Source organism: Neolamprologus brichardi, chromosome 23 (assembly GCF_056152115.1).
Source record: "Neolamprologus brichardi isolate AB-2024 chromosome 23, ASM5615211v1, whole genome shotgun sequence".
Classification (NCBI taxonomy): Eukaryota; Metazoa; Chordata; class Actinopteri; order Cichliformes; family Cichlidae; genus Neolamprologus; species Neolamprologus brichardi.
This window is the reverse complement of record NC_142125.1, coordinates 33,046,040-33,067,662: the sequence shown is the minus strand read 5'-3', so window position 1 is coordinate 33,067,662 and position 21,623 is coordinate 33,046,040. Positions and strand designations below refer to the sequence as shown.

At 39.5% G+C, this 21,623-nt stretch overlaps 2 protein-coding genes across 4 annotated transcripts in view; both read left to right on the top strand.

The window, feature by feature from the left end:
* The first annotated feature begins 3,096 nt into the window (after positions 1-3,096).
* On the top strand, positions 3,097-15,048 carry clic5a (CLIC family member 5a). Of its 2 annotated transcripts, none has more exons than XM_087835961.1 (6): positions 3,097-3,651; positions 9,346-9,455; positions 11,815-11,940; positions 12,025-12,131; positions 12,218-12,381; positions 12,475-15,048. In XM_087835961.1, the coding sequence occupies exons 1-6, from the start codon at positions 3,136-3,138 to the stop codon at positions 12,637-12,639; spliced, it is 1,188 nt and encodes a 395-aa protein (XP_087692087.1). In that variant the 5' UTR covers positions 3,097-3,135; the 3' UTR covers positions 12,640-15,048. The 2 variants fall into 2 exon arrangements, with proteins under 2 accessions (XP_087692087.1, XP_006795771.1); XM_006795708.3 differs by lacking the exon at positions 3,097-3,651 and adding an exon at positions 6,769-7,014.
* A 1,005-nt stretch (positions 15,049-16,053) lies between these two features.
* The window catches only part of mgat5 (alpha-1,6-mannosylglycoprotein 6-beta-N-acetylglucosaminyltransferase), a 109,363-nt gene continuing 103,793 nt past the window's right edge, over positions 16,054-21,623 (top strand). For both annotated transcript variants that reach the window (XM_035909876.2, XM_006795709.3), the window contains exon 1: positions 16,054-16,194. The gene's annotated coding sequence lies outside the window, so the exon portion shown is untranslated. The remainder of the gene's footprint in view (positions 16,195-21,623) is intronic.

The following is a 21,623-nucleotide window of genomic DNA, read 5'->3' as shown; positions in this document are numbered from 1 at the left end:
ACGGCGATACAAAATAATGCAATTCTTTGGCGTCTGGTAGTTTCGTTTGGTATTTTAATGCCAACTTAATTGTTTTTTTTATAATTAATAAATGCTATATTTGCACAAATTGGTTTATTCATAGAGCGTTAAAATGTAGTGCTTTAATTTTGAAATAAACCTTTCGCTATTTGCTTTTGTTGTAGCAAACTTAACGTACCGGTCGATTGATGCCATTACAAGGGAAAAATTACACATCTTCTCTTCTTTCGGCTACTACCTATAGGGGTCGCTAAAGAGGAACATCTGCTTAGTGGCCTGCAATGCTGCAATTTTTGGTATCGATTCACTATCAAATATTGCAGATACTAACACAGATACCAATATTTTTAACTTAAAAAAGGAAGCTTATAATAATATAGATCAATCAAGTGGACCAATATGGCATTGCCATAATTTCTCCACTTAAAATAAATCTGTTGGGCATCTTTCCTGCCCTTCCGACAACAGTTCTGATTGCTAAAGTACTGAACGGGACAGGCAAGAAAAATAAATAAATAAAATAAAAATAAAGGCAGCTTATGTAGGAAAGAGTGGTGTGTCCTGACTTATGAGATGAATCTGAACACATTATATTGACCACATAAATTACTGTGATCTTTATTTTTTTTTTCAGAATAATTAGGTAACATGGTAAAACAAGTTCATGGTGTTGTCACAATAGAGAATATCCTGCAGATCAAAAAGAAGAGTGGCCCAAGTTGTATGCAGTTTTTAGTAAATCTGTTTTAAAAAACAACAGAGATAATAACATGATGCCCCTGAAGGTAACATTTTAGCCGTGCGTTGGAATTTCCCTTGACATTTCTGATGATGGAAATTCCCTTTTTGGACCGTTAAACCCACAAAGAAAGCCGTGTAGATTTGTATGCACAAATTTGTGCATATCCGAGAGAAAAAAAGTAGGTTGTACACCAGTTTTAGTGAGACGAGAGTTTAAAAGTTAAACCAAAAAAAGTGCAATCTGTCATTTAGCAGGTGAAATTATGAGAGTTTATAGGATCCAGTTTACTTTTTTGTCCTGCAGGTTTCACCTTAAATATTATTTGATATTAAATCTAAAACACACTTTTGCTTTAAGCAGCTGGGAAAAAAGTATTTTAAAATAAATAAAATTAAATTTTTTTCCATCACCAATGTGATCCATAAGCTGAAAATTTGGCCTATCTCAGCGCAATGTGTCCTTAAGAAATTTAAGGAAACTAAGTGGATGAGAAAAGAAGAAGTGGCGGATCTATAAATATATCTACAGCGAATGATGAGTATCTGACAGTCATATCCTTAAGACCTAACAAATCCATCTGGCCCTGTAGTTACTCTTCACTGAAGCCACATGAGAAATGTCTTAAGTAGAAGGGTGGCTGCCAAGAAGCCATTTTTGGCATAATGGTGATCCATACCATAAAACAGAGTGGAGGCTCTGTTATGGTTACAGGCTCCTTTTTAACCAGCACTGTTGAGGATCTATCGATGGAATTATGAATACAGAAAAGGATCAACAGTGTTGGATCATGTGATACCGTTTGGCTTGACTTTTCGGCATGACAATGATCCAGAGCAAACTGCCAATATAGTAAAAGCATATCAGGATAGAAAACATACAATGGGACACTATCGGTCATGGATTGGTCTCCCCGGAGCACAGACCTCAACATTACCTAAGCAGTGTGAGATCATCATGACAGAGAACAGAAGAAAAAGTAGCCAACATCCTTAAAAGAGCCTTGGAATGTCCTCCAAGAAGCATTTAGAGTTATTCCTAAAGACTACTTAAGGAAATTACATAAAAGCTAACAGAGGTCAGGTTGTGTTGCGAAAATACAGTTGGTCCCATGGTTTTGAGGTGGTTTAGGGTTCCTTCGTTGCCTTCCTAGTGTTTTTCCCTTCAGGTGGCCATGAGTGGATTGTCTGCCCAATGTTTGAGCCATCTCAGTTGCCGCTCCTCACCAAGGACTAGCTCAAGACACAACTGTCTGTCAGATTGACATGGTAATCAAGATCATGTAAGCTCACAGTGTGCTCAACAATTTAACCTGTGCTTATATCTTGCCTTCTCTGTTTTTAAAGTTGAGTCTTAAATATTGGATAAGCATTCCCTGGGCTTTCCAAGCTGGTCTGCATCCTCTGAGAAAGGAAATGAGGAAACCAATATGCCATAGTCAGCTGCATGTCAACCTTCACATCTCTGGTCTCTCCGTGGAGCCCTGGTCAGTCCATTCCTGTCCCACCATTGCCTCCCAAGAAACATCAAGGAAGAACCTAATCCAGTTAAGACACTCCATCCTCATAATAGCTCTAGCTTCCACTGACCTTTCTCTCCTTTCCTGACAGAACTGCTGCTTGAACCGAGTCCTGAAAAAACCATGGCGTTTTTTTCAGTCTTTGCTCCTTACTAAGAGAGCCTTGTGTTAATACAATTTTTGAACAGCACTTGGTCACTTGTTGGGTTGTGGTTTAGAGTGTGAAACTTTTTTAGCCAACTTTGATTTATGGCAGGCAGTCATACAAAATATTCACTTCTAAGCTCTCTAGAATTCTACAAGTTCTTTCTCTTATATGCTGGATTTCCATGTGTGTCTACACGTTCTTTTAAACCTTGACTTGTGCTTCAGTTGTGACAAAGCTATTATGACAAATTGTCCATGCTGATAACCCAACTAACAAAACATTTCTCTGTGCATTTTTACTTTATTTGTCTTGTTGCGTTCCCTACCTAGCTTTCTCCAAATCATAAAAAATATAATAACCTCAACATTACTGTGGACAATTACAATCTGTCAAAAGAGTTCTGCCGCATCTGAAGTACAGTTTAGATATGTGTTCAGCTGACATAGACAGTGTGAACGTAATTTTGGAATGAATGGATCCTCATATATATTTTTTAAACATGCTTATATTGTGTTTATAGACACTAAGGCAGTAATAACATGCAGTATACTGACTTACTGCAGTTCCCCTTGGCCCAGCCTTCTGGCCATCCCTGTCCAAAGTCCTGATTGGCGTATCTTCTGATAAGATAGGCCCTGTTGCGATTGCCCTCACTCTGCTTTACACCTTGGCACGCTCCACCATCTCTGTTTGATTTCTCCAACCAGGATGGATCTTTCTGAGGGGAATGTGTACGAGAACCCAGAGCCGACCTACCGGAACCAGTCGTCAGGTGAATATGAATTGCCCTACGAGGCCCCATACGAAGATCTTTCGCATCTGACTCCTCAGTATGAAAACGCCGAAGTGGCCCCAAGAAGAATACCAGCTCCTCCTTCGATTCCGGCGCCTGAGCCTCCCGCAGAGGAGAGGAGAGGGAGCACATCCTCTTCCTCATCCTCCTCATCGTCTTCATCTTCTTCTCATGAGAAAGAAGAGGAGAAAGTGGAGCAGGGGAGTTCCAGTGGGGAGGAGGAGGTAGAGGAAGAAAAAGTAGAAAAACAGGAAGAAGAAGAGGAGAACACACAGGTAGAGCCGTTGAATGAGTTAAACTGGGAGATGGAGGTGGACAAATCACGCAGATCCTCATCATCATCATCATCTTCATCAGCCTCTGAGAAGGAAACAGCTAAGGAGAAGCCAGTGCCTGACAAAGATGGACCAAAGGTCGTGCTCTTTGTTAAGGTAGGAAAGAGAAAGGCTCAAATCAGGTGAATGTAAAATATACCTTACAGGACATTATAATTAATTATATACAGGACACGCACACACATACATACACGCCGTCTTCTCTTTCTTTGAACTAACTTATAGCATCCATAAATTTTAGTCTTTATTAGGTTCATATCATTGTGGTGTACAAGGTCGGTGACTATCTATAGTGTGTGAGTTTATGTGGAATGTGATAAAGCCACATTTGAACCTTATGCCTCTTCAGTACAAACATCCTTCTATTAATAGGCCGTATTATTTAGTCATTTCTCTGCACATGTGTTGATGTGTGCTGGAGGGAGATACTCTGATTCTAAATATAAGCTCAGTTGAACTGACGGGAATGTTCGGAGTCAGTGCCGGGATAGTTGGGGACGGTCCCTGTCAAATGACCATGTGAAGAGTGGTATGTGCATGTGTGTTACGTATACAGTGAGAGTGTGTCCGTTTCATTCGTCTATCGAGCTTATATTAGCGATAAGCATTCTAAATCCACACATGTGCTATTACACAATCAGCACATTCCACACTAAAGTCCACTATCACTCAAGTACACAGGGATCATAAATGTTACACATTGACACTAAAGCAGCACATAGCAATATAACCCAGAGGCCACTGCAGCAGAATTAGAGAGGCCGAAGTCTGCTCCAGGCAACAACAAAGAGCCCGCAAACTAATCCCAGGTTCTCCGAACTCTCTCATTGTGAATATCCTGATTCATTTAAACTAATCCGTTTGATGCCACTTTCTCTTAGACTCATTCTAAAACCTCTAAATTAAAACGTCTGAAACACGTACCTCTGGTTAGATTCAGTTTTATAATCTTTTATTTCTTTTATCTTTTGCCTGCAAAGCAGTCTGAATAACTTCTAAGGTCTGATAAGGTGCTGTCTAAATTACCTTGCACTTACATTAGCCTTGCGTTATCTTAGGAACCAAACTTTAGTCACTAGATAGCTATACACATTTAATATACAGACACAGCTAGCTAACTCTGGTTACTGTGTACACTGCGTTACTCTACATTCACTTACACCTGACTAGCTAGCATCAGTTGCTATGATTTGACAGCTAGTAAGCTAAACTTTCGGTACTCATTTCTAAAGAGCACCTTTATAAAACTAACATGATAAATGATTTATTCCTTTTTTATTTTGGAAATTATTGTGTTACAGACTTTAGCATACTAATACTACTACTAATAAAAATAATAATAATAGAAGAAACTATTTTCAGTTGCTTCCTTATTCACAAAGGGTCACCACAGTGAGTGACTTCACGTTTGATTTCCTGACAGGGGAAACTCCCTTGTGAAATAATAATAATGATAATAATATAGATGCTCATCTGTAATTAGCTATATTAAAGGCTACATCATTGCAACGAGATAAAGTTCTCTTTATCTTTTACCTCCTGTCCATGTCCACAGGTCATTTGGAAAACTCTACATACTAATTACAAATGTTCATTTGGCAGAACAGTGTGAGGGTGTTTCCTTAATGATTTATTAGCCTGTATGATGTACAAACTTTCTGTGAGAGACCAGTCATATAGTAAAGAACATAATGCTTAGTGTAGAAATACACTTATATTTGTCTTTCTTTTGTCAGCTGTATATTATGATTGTATACACTTTATTATTTGTAGTAAAGTGCATAAGTACCAACTCCTTACAGGGTTGCCACTTATGCAAAATGTTCAAAACAGGATACACTGGTGTGACAAAAGTTCTGAATGTAAAAATAATTTAGTTTGAAAATAAAATCTGAAATATGCCAAAAACTATTATTGTAAAAATTCCTTAAATTGGATAAAATATACATCTGGTGTTATTCATGTTGCACTTCTTAGTTCTATAGATATATCAAATGAGAAATCATTTTTTTGTATGTTTTTCGTTTTACACTGCTGCCTAAAAATATCCCCATAGCACCACCATGCTTCACTTTAGGGATGGTAATGGCCAGGTTATGACAATGCCTAGTTTCCTCCAGACATGACTTTTGGCATTTAGTCCAAAGAGTTCAGTCTTTTCTATGACAGTCCTTCAGGTGCCTTTTGGCAAACTCTAGGCGGGTTATCATGTGCCTTTTACCAAGAAGTCTCACCATCTGCCATCAGGCCTGATTAGTCCAGCAGATATGGCTGTCCTCCTAGAAAGTTTCTCCTATCTCCACCCAGAAACCCTGGAGCTTTGTCAAAATGATTACCAGGTTCTCGGTCACCTTCCTTACTAAGGCCCTTCTAGTCCCATTGCTCAGATTGCTCAGATAAAACCTGCAGGACACCGGCCCTCGAGGCCTGGAGTTGCCCACCCCTGGTCTAAATACTTGCTTCACTACTTTGCAAATCATGTCTTCACAAGACTTAGGTTTCTTCCTGCTAAAATGGAGTTTTTCCTTCCCACTGTTGCCAAATTGCTCGTTGGGGGGGGGGTCATCTGATTGTTGTGGTTTTCTTTCTATTATGGTAACATCTTTACCTTACAATATAAAGCGCACTGATGCAACTGTTGTTGTCATTTGGCACTACATAAATGGACTGAACTGGAATAGAAGTTTAAGCTTGTGTGCAGTCCCACTGTAATGTGATATCATCTGTATTAAAGGGCTATATCACAGGGCAAAAAATAAAATAAAATTATGCCTAATGTTTTCTACATCAACTTTGTACACTGTATTTAGTTATCATGTTCTGGTCCCTTTAAAACATCTTGGTCACAGGGATGAACAGCACTGATATAGGGTGCAAAACAAACCATGCACATTACCTTGCTGCCATGCTGACACAGACACCATGAGACCTATGGGTGGTGATGTCTGAGTCACCACAAGTCTGAGATGGTAACGATGACTCGTGGTGATTCAGAATCACCCAGCTGTTGTCCATCAAAGCTGTAAGAGGTGCGAGGGGCCAGGGCACCTTTGCTCTGTTCTTTCCCTACTTACTGCATTAGTACCAACACCCCCACCCCTCCACAGAGGGGTTATTTTTGCTCAGCAATGTCACGCCCCCACGGCTAAGAACTCAGGTAGAAAACTGAACCCCTTACAAACACACACACCACCCCCTCCACCTTCTTTCCCTCTCTCTCTCTTCGTCACTCATCCTCAGCTGACACTCTGACAGAGCTGCTGTGGGACTGAGCTGACTTTACCGAATGGAGCCGGAGGAGAATCTGCTGACAACTGAGCTGGCTCACTAACATATACACACAAACAAATACAACTGCACTGTGGAAATAAAACACGTAAACAAAGCCAGTCTTTCTTGACCATGACGGATACTGCCACCGAGGAGGACAAGGACCCTGATATTGAGCTGTTTGTCAAGGTGGGGGTCTAAATGTGTGCATTTTGGTGTGTGTACATCACAAACTAACATCAAACTAATATTCGATCATTTCTTGTCTCACTTCTGAATCTAATGTCGCTGCACATTTGCATATGTTTGCATGTTGTTGATAATGTTTTTCGTTTTTTGTATGACAAGTAACATTTAAGTTCAGTATGCACACATTATTATCACCTAAATAGCGACTGTGTTTGGTAAGGTGGGGGGTTAGGCTTCTTCAAGCGTGTGCATGCCATGTTGTTGTTGTTGTAGCATGCTGATTTTCCGTGTGTTAACCTGACACCCACGTGCACAAACAATCTCTCTCTTGCTCTCTCCCACTGAATTATTACTGGGGTCCTTTCAGTATTGAGAGCAGCAGCTTTTAATAGCTGAAGGTTAAGCCACAATATCTGTTGGCATGTGGCGTAATATGCTAATGTATAACATGTATCCTTGCTACGTATACTAAGTAATACACTTTCAGCCAGAAACCCTTTAACCAACTGAGGTCAAAGTTGTTGACGACTACAAACCCGAAACATAACTCTAAAAGTAACCAATCAGAATATTTACATTATACAGTCCTCACAATCAGCAGTCAAGGAAATTATGAATTATTAAACTGTTCATGAATTTGTTTCTACCTAACAGAAATAAAAATATTTTAGTATTTTTTTTCCAAAAAGTCTGTTTTTCTATTCTTCAGAATAAGAGTCATCACTAGTGATGACGAGATGACGCTAAGGCAAATTCCTCCCACTTTACAAGTTACTGACATATCTGTAAAGAGAACATTCATTTCCTTTCTGAAATGAGACTATAACATGAATGTATGACCTTTCAAGTAGTTTTCATTATGTTACTTTACTGTTTTTTATTCCTTTATTCCATTTTTGTGGACACTTGAACATATATGCTGAGTTAAAAATAATAGAAAAAAGGAGACATTAGCTAGCCATGTAAGCTAGCACATCTCTCATCATCTCTGGAGTCCACAAATTAACATATTCATTTCATTTGTTTGAATTAACCGAGTGTCATTGTTTCTTAATTTTGTTTGATTAGTTTCTATCCAAACTGAATCTCTAACAGATCCAGACAAACTGTTTTCCTTATTTCTGGTCTTTATGCTAAAATGAACTGACTGGCTAACTAGTAAACTTTAAGCTATCTGGTTTAACTTTTAGCTTGTTTTGAGACTGTTAGTAGATTTAAAAAATAATAATTTTATAGATTAAAATTCTGATCCTAATATATATTCGGATATATATATATCTACCAATATTTTTTTAATTTAGGTTTTGCAGAACTGTGACCATTGACCACTTGGCGTTAACTTTAACTGGCGTTAATCATTTTTGTTGTCAGTCGTGGTGCTGCTATAGGATCAGTTGAAAAAGACCCATCTGGCAACCACCAGTCGTGAGGAAAAAAAGAGTATTCCCTAACTGGCTGTGAGTGTTCTCTGCAGCCGCTGAGAAATTTACCACTAAAGTCACAGTTAGGCAAGTCTACAGACTTTTGATAGAAGAAGAGGTTGGATTGGAGAAGTGAATCGGAAACAATGGTAGCTTACTGTATACAGTAGATGCAGTGAGCATTTAATTACCAATTACCACAAATCACATGAAAATATGATTTAAGTGGCATATAAGTCAGGTTCTTCACATTGCAACTGATTAAAATGTATATATTATGCAACATTCAGTGCTTCAGTGTCTTCTGTACTGTACCTGAATGGATGGCAACAGCAATGAGAAAATTCTTGAAACACTATAAGCTTTATACAGTACATTTTTGGCAAAAATAGGTTTTCGTCTCTTAAAATAAGATTGAAAAATGTTTTTTCCTTGGCTCGACAGTGAGCGCTGTTGTATGATTTGATACACACTGCTGCAGTAGGTAGGGACCAGAAGTCCAAACAGGCAGTGAAGCATGTAATGGAAGCAGCGTGGATTATTCATGTTAGCCCTGGTGTCTCGTTACAGTGTCCTGTTGCAGCTTTGCATTCACGCACACACTGAAGAACACATGTACACAAACATACACACTTTCTATTTCGATAATATACACACAAGCCCAACTGCAAAACCCCCGCTTCACACTATAAAGCACTGATTCTTCGTCTTTCACTGTGCCAGTGAGCTGATTAATTGATAGCTCATCGGGACTGCATGCATTGTGTGCAAGTGTGTGAATCAGTGTATGTGTGTAAATGTGTCTGTCAGTGGATTCTTGCATGCATTAAAAGAAGAGTAAGTCAGCATTCATCTCTATGTATTACAAATCCACATTCTGTTTTGTACTCAGCTCTAAACTATATTACAGGCTGGGAGTGATGGCGAGAGCATTGGAAACTGTCCTTTCTCCCAGCGCCTCTTCATGATCCTGTGGCTGAAAGGTGTTGTCTTCAACGTCACCACTGTTGACCTAAAGAGGTAATAACTAAATGTTATTGTGTTAAATGATAACACAGTGTTGTGCTGTCAAGTTACAGTTCACAATCAAGCCATTTACATATTATAAAGTATATAAAATTAAAAAGTATATAAAATATCTCAACTGGTGTTTTGTTGTTTGGGTTGGGATTTTTTGTGCCTGTTTTTATTTGAGCCCCAAAATTCATATAAATTCTTCTCTTGGTTACGTTCCTTGTAAAAATAAATAAATAAATAAATAAAATAAATTAATAGATACACAATGTAATGCAAATAAAGTTTTCTCACAATATTAGTATTACGTTTAGATCTGTATTTTCAGCTGCACAGTTGTAGGAACAGGAATTCTGTCTGTTTAGCTCTTTGTTGCAGTAAGGCAAGTTTATTTATATAGCACAATTCAAAAACAAGGTGATTCAAAGTGCTTTACAGAGACATTAAAAAACAAAAACAAATAAAAAGCATGATTTAAAATTGATTAAAAAAACAGTAGATAAAATCAGAACAGTAGATAAAATCAGTAATTAAAATGTAAGTTTTGAAATTTAAGCTAAAAAGTGTGGATTTGGTGTTTTATTCAAATGCAGTAATTCTCTTTTACCAAATAGTCAAAATTTCACCTTGTTTAACTCATAGATTCCATGTAATAGATGGATGTAGCTTTTGGAGCCTTCGGGTTGCCATTTTTAAAAACACATTTGGACAAGAGGATAGTCTGTGGGAATTAGTAGCTAACATTTCAATTGTTAGCTTGCTAGCTAAGGGCTATGATGCTAATTTTGGCTAGCAAGCAAGCTAGCCATAGAATATGTCTATGGGTAGGTGCCTCTATCATTCAAAACAGCCACAGCCTTAATCATGCTTACTTTTAACCCTTAATACAGTTCATGATACAGTTATCATCCAGTGTTGTACAAAAGTCTTCATCCTCCCTTCATTTCTTTATGTTTTGCTATGAAAATGGGAACAAGAGCTGTGGCCAAATTCATAGGCTGCATCCTGCTGAGGCCGCATTTGTAGGCCGATTACATCACAGCAACACGAGGAAGGCTGTCCTAGGGTGACCAACCGTCGAGATTGATGAAAATGTTCGGGTTTTCCTACAGAGGACCCATATGTGTAACGTACGGGTCCAAACGTCATCCCCAAGCTGTGGCTTTGTGAGTTGTTGTTCTGCGCTCACAGGCGGGACAGACAGCGCGCAGTAGCGCGCCTGGTGATGTTTAAAAGATGCCAAAGCGCAACTGCAGCTTTACAGACGAACTGCAAAAGAAATTTCCCTCGTACTGTCCCGGTACTGGTAATTTTTCTTATACAGATGAGCATTATTTCTATACCATTATTTAATTCCAGAGGTTTTTAATTACAAATAAACAGAGGTTATTATTATTATAAACAGAGGGGTTCTTTTCCGGAGACATTTGTTTTCCAGCTCGATAGCTAGCCAGCGAGAACACCGGACTCCAGGCACATTGTTTTCATACCCCCCGCGGTCTTTTGCTACTCAGGTTAAACATGATATATAAGTCACTTAGATAACTTAAACAGTTCTTGTTTGGCTTTTTTCAGTGTTTTATTTGTTTGTGAGTAAATCAGTTTGGCTAAGATTAAAGTTATAGTTTCTACACAGCTGAAAAAACGTTAAACAGAAAAACTGATTAAACAGAAGTGTGAGATGGTCGAGAATTTACGGCAGGGTCCTGTTATATTTTAGATAGCAAGGAGCAAACGGCTGAGTTTATTAAACTTCACAAAGTCGGCGGTGATGCAAATCTGAAGGCTAGACCGTCCCATTTCACAGCCGCTCACTTCCAGCCTACCCGGCCTTCGGAGGACCCGACCCACGTAGACCGCAAAAGCCGGGTCCTAAGGAGGATGCAGCCTCTGAATTTGGACACAGCTTAGATGTAGCGTTTTATTGAAACATGTAAACATACTACGAAATGTATTACATTGTATATTGTATGACTATCTTTTTAACATTCTCTTATAATTGATTCTTATAATTTATTGAAATTTCTTTAAGCAGTCTTTGAGAATAGTTCCTAGTTCTGTGACTCAAAATAGCCATAAAACAAACATTGTTAAATTAGAAAAACAAAAAAAATGTTTGATATTGTTGCAGTATTACACAAACCTACTTAACATTTTCTTTTATCGACAAAAGTTAAAAATAGCTTTCAGAGGTCTATTTAATTACGCTCTGGCTCCAAGTGCTGCTCTGAGATATACATGACGGTAATAAACAAAATCTCTGAGGGTCGCAATTAAGTTTTAAGAGCTTCATTACTACATTATTAGTGTTATTACATATTTGACATATTTATTGTGTGTGTAAAAATGATTCTACTCTAATCAGGAAACCAGCTGATCTTCACAACCTGGCTCCTGGGACACACCCGCCCTTCCTCACTTTCGAAGGGGAAGTTTACTCTGATGTCAACAAAATAGAGGAATTCCTGGAGGAAAAGCTGGCTCCACCAAAGTAAGTCTCACACACAAGCAGACAAAAAGAGATTGGTAAATAAGCCAGGTAACAACCCGAAACAATGTTCTGCTGTTTTGTCAGGTACCCCAAACTTGCAGCAAAGAATCGTGAATCCAACACAGCAGGAAATGACATATTTGCCAGATTTTCAGCTTTTGTCAAAAACACAAAACCAGATAAAAATCGAGGTGAGCATGCAGCACCCAGGAAATATGTCTATAATTGGGTTTGTCGTCTTTTAAAATCCTATGGTAATGCTTCCTGTGTGTTTTAGCTTTAGAGGCCAATCTAAACAAGGCCCTGGCTAAGCTGGACGAGTACCTGATTAGTCCTCTCCCTGATGAGGCAGACGAGGGAGAATCCACCCGCAAGTTCCTGGACGGAAATGAACTGACACTTGCTGACTGCAACCTTCTACCAAAGCTTCATGTCGTTAAGGTAGCCTCCGCCGGAGTGGTATCTTTATCTTCAGCTACTTTAATCATTTAACTTTGGCTTTTAGCAGTGTCAAAATAACTTGCGCTTTTGCAGGTGGTTGCAAAGAAATACAGAAACTATGAGATCCCGTCAGAGTTCAGAGGTTTGTGGCGGTACCTCGGAAATGCTTACAAACAGGACGAGTTCATCAACACCTGTGCAGCTGATGTGGAAATCGAGCTAGCCTATAAGGATGTCGCCAGGAGGCTGGGGAAATGAATGCATCACAAGCACTCAAGAACCTTTTTATCTTTTATTGAGAAATATCTAATAAATCACTTCTCTTTTTGAAAACCATTACATACACTTTTGGCACAGTGTGTGTCACTTGTAATAGTAATATAGTAAATATGTTTAACTGTAGCACACTGGTGTGATGTTTCAGAGAAGGTGCTAAAAATCATGAATCGTGTTTGTAATGGTACTGTGTAGCAGCAGATGTCTGACGCATCAAATGATGCTTGCAAACTAAAGAGGCTGAAAATAGTTTCATAATGATTACATTACAATCATTTTTCAAAAAATATTCAATGAGAAAAAATGTATGAAGTTTGCAGCTAAGTGTTTAGTTATAGTAAATCCCTGCCTTAAGCAACAACTGTCCAGTCATCAGTGATTAATGAACTGACAGCAGGTGAACTAAGTAAAATCGCCTGGGGAGTGTAGTTCACACTACATTCAAACACAATGATCAAAGCGAAAATGTACAAGTAGGAAAAACCTGTAGCATTAAAATCAAATGCCAGCAATTTTTTTTAAAAAAAAGAAAGACAAACAAACAAAAAACATTCCCTTTTTGTTTACAGGTCATGCAAATATAACACACCCTACTATTCATAGTCAAGTGCAAGGAAGGACTGCTTTGCTTTGTACAGAGAGTTTTGTGGTGGTATTGTACCAAGCAACATTACATCATTAGCCTCTAGAAACATTATATGTTAATAATAATAATTAAATAAGTAGCAATAGCTGACACCTGGCATACTCAGTTTTACTTTTACAACTTCATATTAAACATATTAAAAACTACCGATAGGCAGATATTTTCACAGCTGGGAAACTTTTTAAATCACAAAACCGTCCCAGTATTCTTTTATGGTTTACATGGGTCGGATTCTCTGCATATATTGGTCATTCTTTTAGCCTTTCTTGGGTAAATAAACAAATAATAATAAAATAATAATAATAGAATAATAAAAAATAAAGAAACTGTTGTATTTGTTGGAGTTTTATTTTTGCTTTAACTTTTGCCAAGTTAGCCTTAATTTGCTAATTGGCTAGCTTTTTCTTCAAGGCTCATAGACAGGGGCGCCTCTGAGAGGGGGCCACTCGGGGGGACGGGGGGGGGATCAAAAGAAAGGAATGCCCCTACAATAATACAATAAGGTGAAACATTAACTTGTTTTTTATTCCGGCATATATAATATTTGTAATTCGTATTTCCTGTCGTGACCCCCACCCCACACAATATTTTTCAAGTAACCTATATTTGACAACAGCATAACAAAACGTAAGTTTGGTTTTTGGTGTGCCACCCCAATATTTTTAGTGGCCACCCCTACGAAAAAATAATTCTGGAGGCGCCCCTGCTTATAGATGCAACATTTGTCAGCATAGCTGCCTAAGCAACACACACACATCTAGCATAATTGCCTACGTTGCTTCAGCTAACAATGCTCTAAAGTTGATGTTAACAGTCATTCAAACCAAGGTGTCAAAAGTCTAGGAAACTTTTTTGTAAAAATCTGCACTCGACAGCAGATCCCCAAACAGCCAGTGAGTGTTAGGAGGTTAAGATGTGTTTATCCCAATTTCTACTAAAGTATTATCTCCTTACTGATTAAAATCATATTTTAGTGTCATAAATGTCTTGGATATTGGTGAATCTAACTGTTCTGTTTGTTTGTTTCTTTTTTTTTTCCTGTTGATTTTGATATGATTTTGTGTTTTCCAGTTTTCCTGAGTGTTTGAGGAAAGCCCTGCTAAAAACGTGTCTCAGCCAAAGCAGTTTGTCTTTTACTGGTGCAGCGTCAGCGCTGTGATGGCCTTCCTTTTTCTAACAAGGCAATTTAACCATTTATTTGATCAGTTATATACAAAGTACAAGACAGATTTTCTTAAGAAGTTACAAATCTTTGTTTTTCTTTTGTTAATATAGTTTTCTTGTTATATTGCCTCACACTGTAGTTTACAGCAAATACTTACTCTGTAGCCCTTTTTTAATAGGTTACAGTCTAGTTTTCAACAATAACTTTCTTTTTCTGGTTAATAAACAACAATGCTCTCAGTCTGGGAAATCAGCCTGTAATAAAAAGATCATACATGACAGTAACCACCTAAATAAACCAAATTTAGCTAGTTCTTTTATGCACACTGATGGTAGAGGATTTAATCATGGGTGCCTTAGTGAGAATCAAGCTCACCTCTGCCTTCGGCTCTATGTCTGTACAGTAAATTATGCATGTTTGAATATGATAGGAATGTGAATTTTTCATGTCATCTCTGTAGAGCTTCTGGGGAAAAAACCCAAACTTCAACTACCATATTCGTCTTCTCTCTGATGATTGCAAGCCACTGTGTAGACTGTGTTGCTTATTTGAATATTAAATCTATTTTCTCAGAGGCTGACCTTGGGGCTCGTGGTTTTTCACTGGAAACTGTTTCATCATGCATGCTGCGGTCTAGTCATACAAAAGACCAGTGAACAATTGACAGCACTCATGTTCCCAGTAAAACACAAAACAGGTTTTCTCTGATATGTTTATGGAAATACATTTCATCATATTCCACGACAGCACAACCACACACTTTATTTCCACTCAGGCTGATAATGCCCTTCTCTAGAGGTGATGAATACAGCTTTCTCGCAAGCTGTAGATTGAAATTCTCTGTTTTCATGGGTCAGTGAAAAGTGTAATTTATTTGCATTGCAGTATTTCTTTTTAAATTTCCTAAATTCTGATATCAGTATCTGCTTGAAGGTATGATCCCGGTCGAATGAGAAAATGCACTGTATATGTAACAGCAGGACAGATGTGCAAAAAGGACCGTGAAGGAGCAGCAATTGACAGTAATGATGACTGAGTGCTTTACAGTCCAGATATGAACAGTCTGTGGCTTCTACCAGCCAGCAGATGGCAGCAAACACAAAGTTTTATTGCTCTGTAACAGCGTATATAAAGCAAGGAGCATGCAGTTAGGGACCGTCTTAATATAGGTGTCTTCTTTCTGTTAAACAGTCACATTTAAAGTGAATTGCCACCTGTCATAAATGTCATTAAAAACAAACAAAAAAGATAATTGTGGTATAAAATCATATCATGTTTCTTTGAAGCCTGATCATCTGTTGTGCTAATCACTATCAGAAAAGTGTTCACTATAGATCCCTCTCAGTATTATACGTAATATAATAATAATAATAATAATAATTATTATTATTACTATTAGTAGCAGTAGTAGTAGCGGTGGTGGTGGTATTAGTATAGGTATTATTAGTATATTAGCAGTAGTATTATTATTAGCAGAAGTAGTAATAGTAGCGATATAGTTTTATGGTTTTGTGCGTTTTTCCGCGGGCTGCTAACACGCGGATTGTCCCTGAGCGCTTATTCGCCTCGCAAGTGGGCAGAGCGAACACAGAGGCTCGTGCGCTGTGCCCAGAATCTCTCTGGTATATTCAACATAACGACGGCTCCGCACGCTCAATGTGGGGTCTCAAGCCTTAAAACCATCTCGTAGCATCACGGCGGGCTGCCGACAGAAACCACTGCAAAGGTGAGACCCGTCTTTCCCCACAGCAACGGCTCCGGGGCTCGTTTTCTGCCCCGTAGTTAGGGTTATATCGCTGGAAGAAGAGGCGCAGTGTTTTGCCTTGTGTGCTCGGGAGTGGGCGACTTGTCATTGCGGCTGTTTTGTTGTGAAATGTGTGGTGGTCGTAGCTAGGAAGCTAGACAGCTAGGCATCTCCCTATTCCAAAGCAAAGCTAGGATAGCCTGATAGCTGGCACGAAAGGCAGCTGGATGTGTAAAAGGCGAGCCCAGTGGTGGGTAACAGAGCTGAATAGCTAACGTGAACGCTAGCTGATTTTTCGAGCCAGTTGGGGAGTCAGGACGTTAATCGCCGCAGCGAGCAGGGGGTCCCATTGTTATTACACTGCCGGTTTAGCTAGCTTATAACTAAAACTACAGTAACGCGGTGTTACAGTGAAGGCGGCGATGGCTGCTCTTTCTGCCCGAATGGCATCACTACGGAGAACAGGTTGTTCAGGAATAACAAAAAGCCCAACTCTCAGGTCATTGTAACATGTCTCGGTCAAGGACAGTTTATTTAAGCAGCCTCGGAGCAGCTGCCTGCACTTCACCAGGAGAGCTCCGTGTTGTTTCACTCCACGGAGCTGTTAACCGGACGAAGGTGAGTCGTTAACATTCCGCGGTGTGTGGCTGACAGACGACCTTGTTCTTCTCGGACTGTGTTGCACTTCCTCGTGTTTTTTAAGAGCACTTTCTTAACTCGGTGAAACAGTAACCAGGCATCCCAGCTTGTTAGACACGAGCGAGGGAGACGCGTCTGCTCCCAGAGGTGATGTTGCGGTTTGGTGACATAGGCTGATATAGCAGTCTGTGGAAGTTAATCGTGTTAATTCTTGCCCCGTGGGCCCCCCCGGCGTTTTCTCTGGAAGAACCTGCGTTTTTGATCAGCTGCCCGGAAAAGGACCGGTGTTTGAAAATGAAAGGAAATGCCTGGAGAAAATACCAGGGCAGGCAAAACTGGTCATACCTGGTAACAAGGATATACAGAAAGTGAGAGATTCTTTGTGTGCTCATTGCTCAAGCACTCAGCTCGCCAGAGCAGGCCACTCATTTTCAGCGTGCACCCATTAGTAGCCTCATGTAATCAGGTTATGACACACTGATTTGATCATATGAAATGCATCCTGCTTTATTATCATGCAGGCTCCAAATGTGATTGTATTGTCTACACAAAGGATGTAAAGATGTCTTTAAACATGTGTGGTGGTACAAGTTTGGCGATTTCCCCTCAGAATGGGAGGAAATCCTGTATTATTAGACGTGACCCAGCAAAACCTCACCTCCTTCCTGCTTATGATCCTCGACTGTATGCTGTGAGCTAATGCTGGGAGTAGTGTCCATCCAGAGGTGAGCCACTGACTGCCCTTTGGCTTTATAAAGAGCTCTTTGAGTTGCTTTTTTTTGCTGCTGGAGCCTTTGGGATTATAAATCCTGAGGAAAAGGAGCTTTGCTTCAGTGGCATGCTTCACTGGCAAGAAATCATTGGAGAGTGCGTGTGTGCAAGTGCGAGGGGAGGGTGTGCTCTGGTGGGCTCCGGTGGAGAGCCAGCAGAAGCAGCAGAGGGGTGAGGAAGGAGGGACTGAAGATGGAGGGATTGATGCACTGTGGTGATAATGGAAACCACACAGGGAAAATAGAACACTTGGCTTTTCTGTGATTAAAAGGCTCCTGTTTCTCTTAGGACAAACACACCTGTGTTTCTGCTGTGTGCCAGCTTTGTGGCTACTGATCGCTGAGCTAAAAAAAATCAGTATGGTAAAAGCCAGTGATTTCTGAAAGTTATCAGATTTCCAATGGGGCTGCACTGTTATATCGGCCAGTATTGGCTTTGTTAATTGATATCCGTATTTAAGCAAACAATGTGTGGCAGTGGTCAGCATTTATTTGTTGTGTCACATTGGTTTTCAGTGTTTCCAAAAAGCCAGAGATCTCTGAAAGTGATTGGATTTACAACAGGGATCTACCAATATATCGATATATATACCAATAATATATAAATTATTATTATTATTTGTAAATAATAGAAACCTTGTCTATAAATTTCTTTGTTGCACTTTGTTGCATAGTTCACTGGCTACAAAGGTCGGGGCCACTTTGCATTACTAATTGTTATTTACCAGTCACTGAGCTCATCAACTTTCTCTAGTCTCTTATCTCCTTTTCTCGGAACAAATGCGGCAATAATAAAACTGAAAATAGAAAAAAGAAAAAGAATATTGGCATGGGCTGTTGGTCATATTGTTATGTTGTTTCGTTGTATTAGTATTGGCCCAGAATTTTGCGATCCCTAATTTCCAATTGTATTAAATGACATTTTCATATTATATTATCAGTTTTTTTGCTATTTCCTCTCTGAACTGGTTCTTTTCCACAATGCAGTCACTTCTTTACAGGTGGTGAAAGGGCTGGTGTAAGCTCTGCTGTTTCATAACCCTCCCTTGTTTTGTCAAACCTGGAATAATAAAAGTAGTGCACCATGGTCCAGAGAATCTGGTTTTACCTGTCTGCCAACATAAATGTCACTGCTGGAGCTTTAATTTTGCCACTTGTGACATCTTTAAAGGGTTTTAGAGGATTTGGCCGTGCATTAAGAGTGAAGAGCAGAAAAAGGATTAGTTTTATGTTGGGGAAAGTGAAGTGTTACGGTTTAGAGCTTTAATGTAGTCAGTGAAAGTCGGTACAGGCATGTTAGTGTTAGTGTATGTATGTCATGCTGGAACATTGCCCTTAAATGCTGCACTTGATTTATAGAACAGCTGAGTCAGCTGAGGATAATTTGCCCATGTGTAAAATTTAAGGTGTGTGCTTCCATGTTTTTCTCACTTTAATGTTTTTGTGTGCCATGTTTTTGTTATCATTAACAACAACAAAAAAGCTTGTATGCATCACGAACAGGAAGAAGGAAGAGCTTTGTGTAGCTTCAGCACCCCACCTGCGGTTACCATACATGCAGGTCATGTTGTGGCCTGTTGAACCTGTCGTTCCTGGTCTGTAGTGCCTGAGCTGCAAAGGCTGAGGCCCACAAAGAGCAGTTCCTGTAAAGTCAGCCCTGCAGGTTCTGGGTATTCACAGGTCGAGTTTGGGTTTTGGCATCATCTTTCTGCTGCTGTGTTTACCACGTACTTGTGGTGTTAGTGTTTTTTTTTTTTTTCAGGTAACAATACTAGGGTTTGATGTAACCGCTGTCTCTATACCCAAAAGTCTGTCGGGCAAGTTGATTGGTCGGCTCCTGGCTTGTTTGGGCCAGCAACAGCGTTTCCACCAAGCGCAGATATGACTTCACCTTTTTTTTGTTGTTGGTGATGTGGGGCTGGACACAGAGAACAATTACTAAAAGAACATATACAATGACTGTAAAATATATTTAGAGACACAGAGTACGCACACAAAGTGTGTGCATACAAAGTATTGCCAGATTTAGCCCAGTCAGCCTCCATTTTTGACATCGCAACAACAGCTAAGATGGTGCTGTTATGGTTTATGATGCAGGAAAAACGCACAACAAGGTAACCCAGGTGTTTCCTGACCATGTTTCCTCACATACAAGGTCTTGAATAATCAGGCACCATCTTATCTTAAAGACTTCATACTACTGTATCACCCCAGTAGTGCACTGGGAGCACTCTCAGACTGCTGGTTAATGTGTCGTTTCTAGGATATTTAGAAGAAGAATGGGAGACAGAGCCTTCATCTTTCATGCCCCTCTTTGGATTCGGGATACAGACAGCCTCTTGGTCAGCTAAGCCACTGAAGAGATTTTTAATCTCAAGAGTTTCACTTCTTCATTAAATAAAGTAAATAAATAAAACAGCCAAACTGGGTTTATGCTGGGTTTTGCCACCGTATTACTGCCATCCTGCTGATCTTAATTACTCTGACTTTTTTCCTCCTCTTTTTAAGCACATCTGTGGCTCACCACCTACTTCTTTTCCTTAAGTCTGTGTGAGAGCCACTGTGTTCCCTTTTGGGAGGCCAGTCTGATTCTAAGTCTCAGCTGACGGCCCTCACAGCCGTCTATGCTGCCTATGATCACAGTTGATTGGATTTAGACTTCTGTGCTGGACCTAGATTTCTCAGTGTGGAGATAAAGGTTTAAGGTCAGGCACACTGTTCAAAGCTCTGAATAAATATGGCTGAGGGAGCTGTCACCAAGCTCGATCTCTTCCTGTAAAGATAACCCGATGGTGCTTAACGGCACTCTGGTGTTTCTTTTCAAACATTTTCTTGTTATTCAGCATTTTGTCTGTATCTTTATTGAATTCAAATTGTGTGTCATATTAGAAGATTGTGTAATTGTATCTATCGGTACCAACGTCTTTGGCAATACCAATGGCTTGTTTTGTCTGATTAACAGAAAAAGCCAAATATGTCTTATTTGTAAAGATGGAAAAGAGTGAAGAGCGGTACATGCTGACATAAGTAAGAACTCCAGCTTCTTCCGACAATCCACAGACATGCATGGATTAGGTAAAGTTGGTATTGTAAATTGGCCGTAGGTGTTCGCTGCAACCCCTGAATTGGATAAGTGGAAGAAAATGGGTGGATGGGAAATGATGGGTCAGCGGTGGTAGTGCTGGTAGACGAGCAGTTCGCCGGTAGCTACGGGCTGCCTGTCTGCTTACAGAGAGTGCTTGTCTGTTCTGTCTGGTCAACATGATGTCAGCTGATAAAAATGTTACACCTGAACTTGTCTGTTTACAGCACCAACAAAATAAAGTACTGACAGTGTGGGTCGTTGTTACTGACAGACTGTTGTTTCATCTGGCTGAAAATAACGGGGTGTCTATAGAAGACCAGCAGTTTGAGAGAACTACTCAAGCTAAAGCCACGTTCGTAATGACTAGCTACCCCTGGCGTAGGTCAGGTGGGGCTTCTGTGCACACAGCCAAAGACGTGTTCTTGAGATGACCATAGTTGGGATACCTGCTCTCACTGTCATTGTACTCTTTACAGAGAGTAGGAAAAAACTGTCTGAGCTCATTATTTAAAACTGTTTCCAAGGTAAATATGAATATTCACTATTGTAACATTTAAATATAATATATCAGAAGATAATGAAAAGCATAAACAGCCTAATTTAAACTGAGCAAAAGAAATGTATCTAATTAGCATTTTTATTATTCACTTCTACAGTTTAGTCACTCATTCATGTGTAAATATGCAGATTAGAATAGGCCTACATTGCTGAAATTACTCATTGCACTTAGCTAGTAAATATGTGACTAATATCGTATTGTATATGTAGGTATGGGTAAATAATATTTCTAGCAATACTGAAAATAAAACAATGGAGATAGTTGTGTTCACATTGAGATGTCACTGTTTCCCTGCCTCGTGCAAATTCATTTGTGTTTGTGATGTGAGGTGTATTTCCTCTAGTGGTACATCACCCCA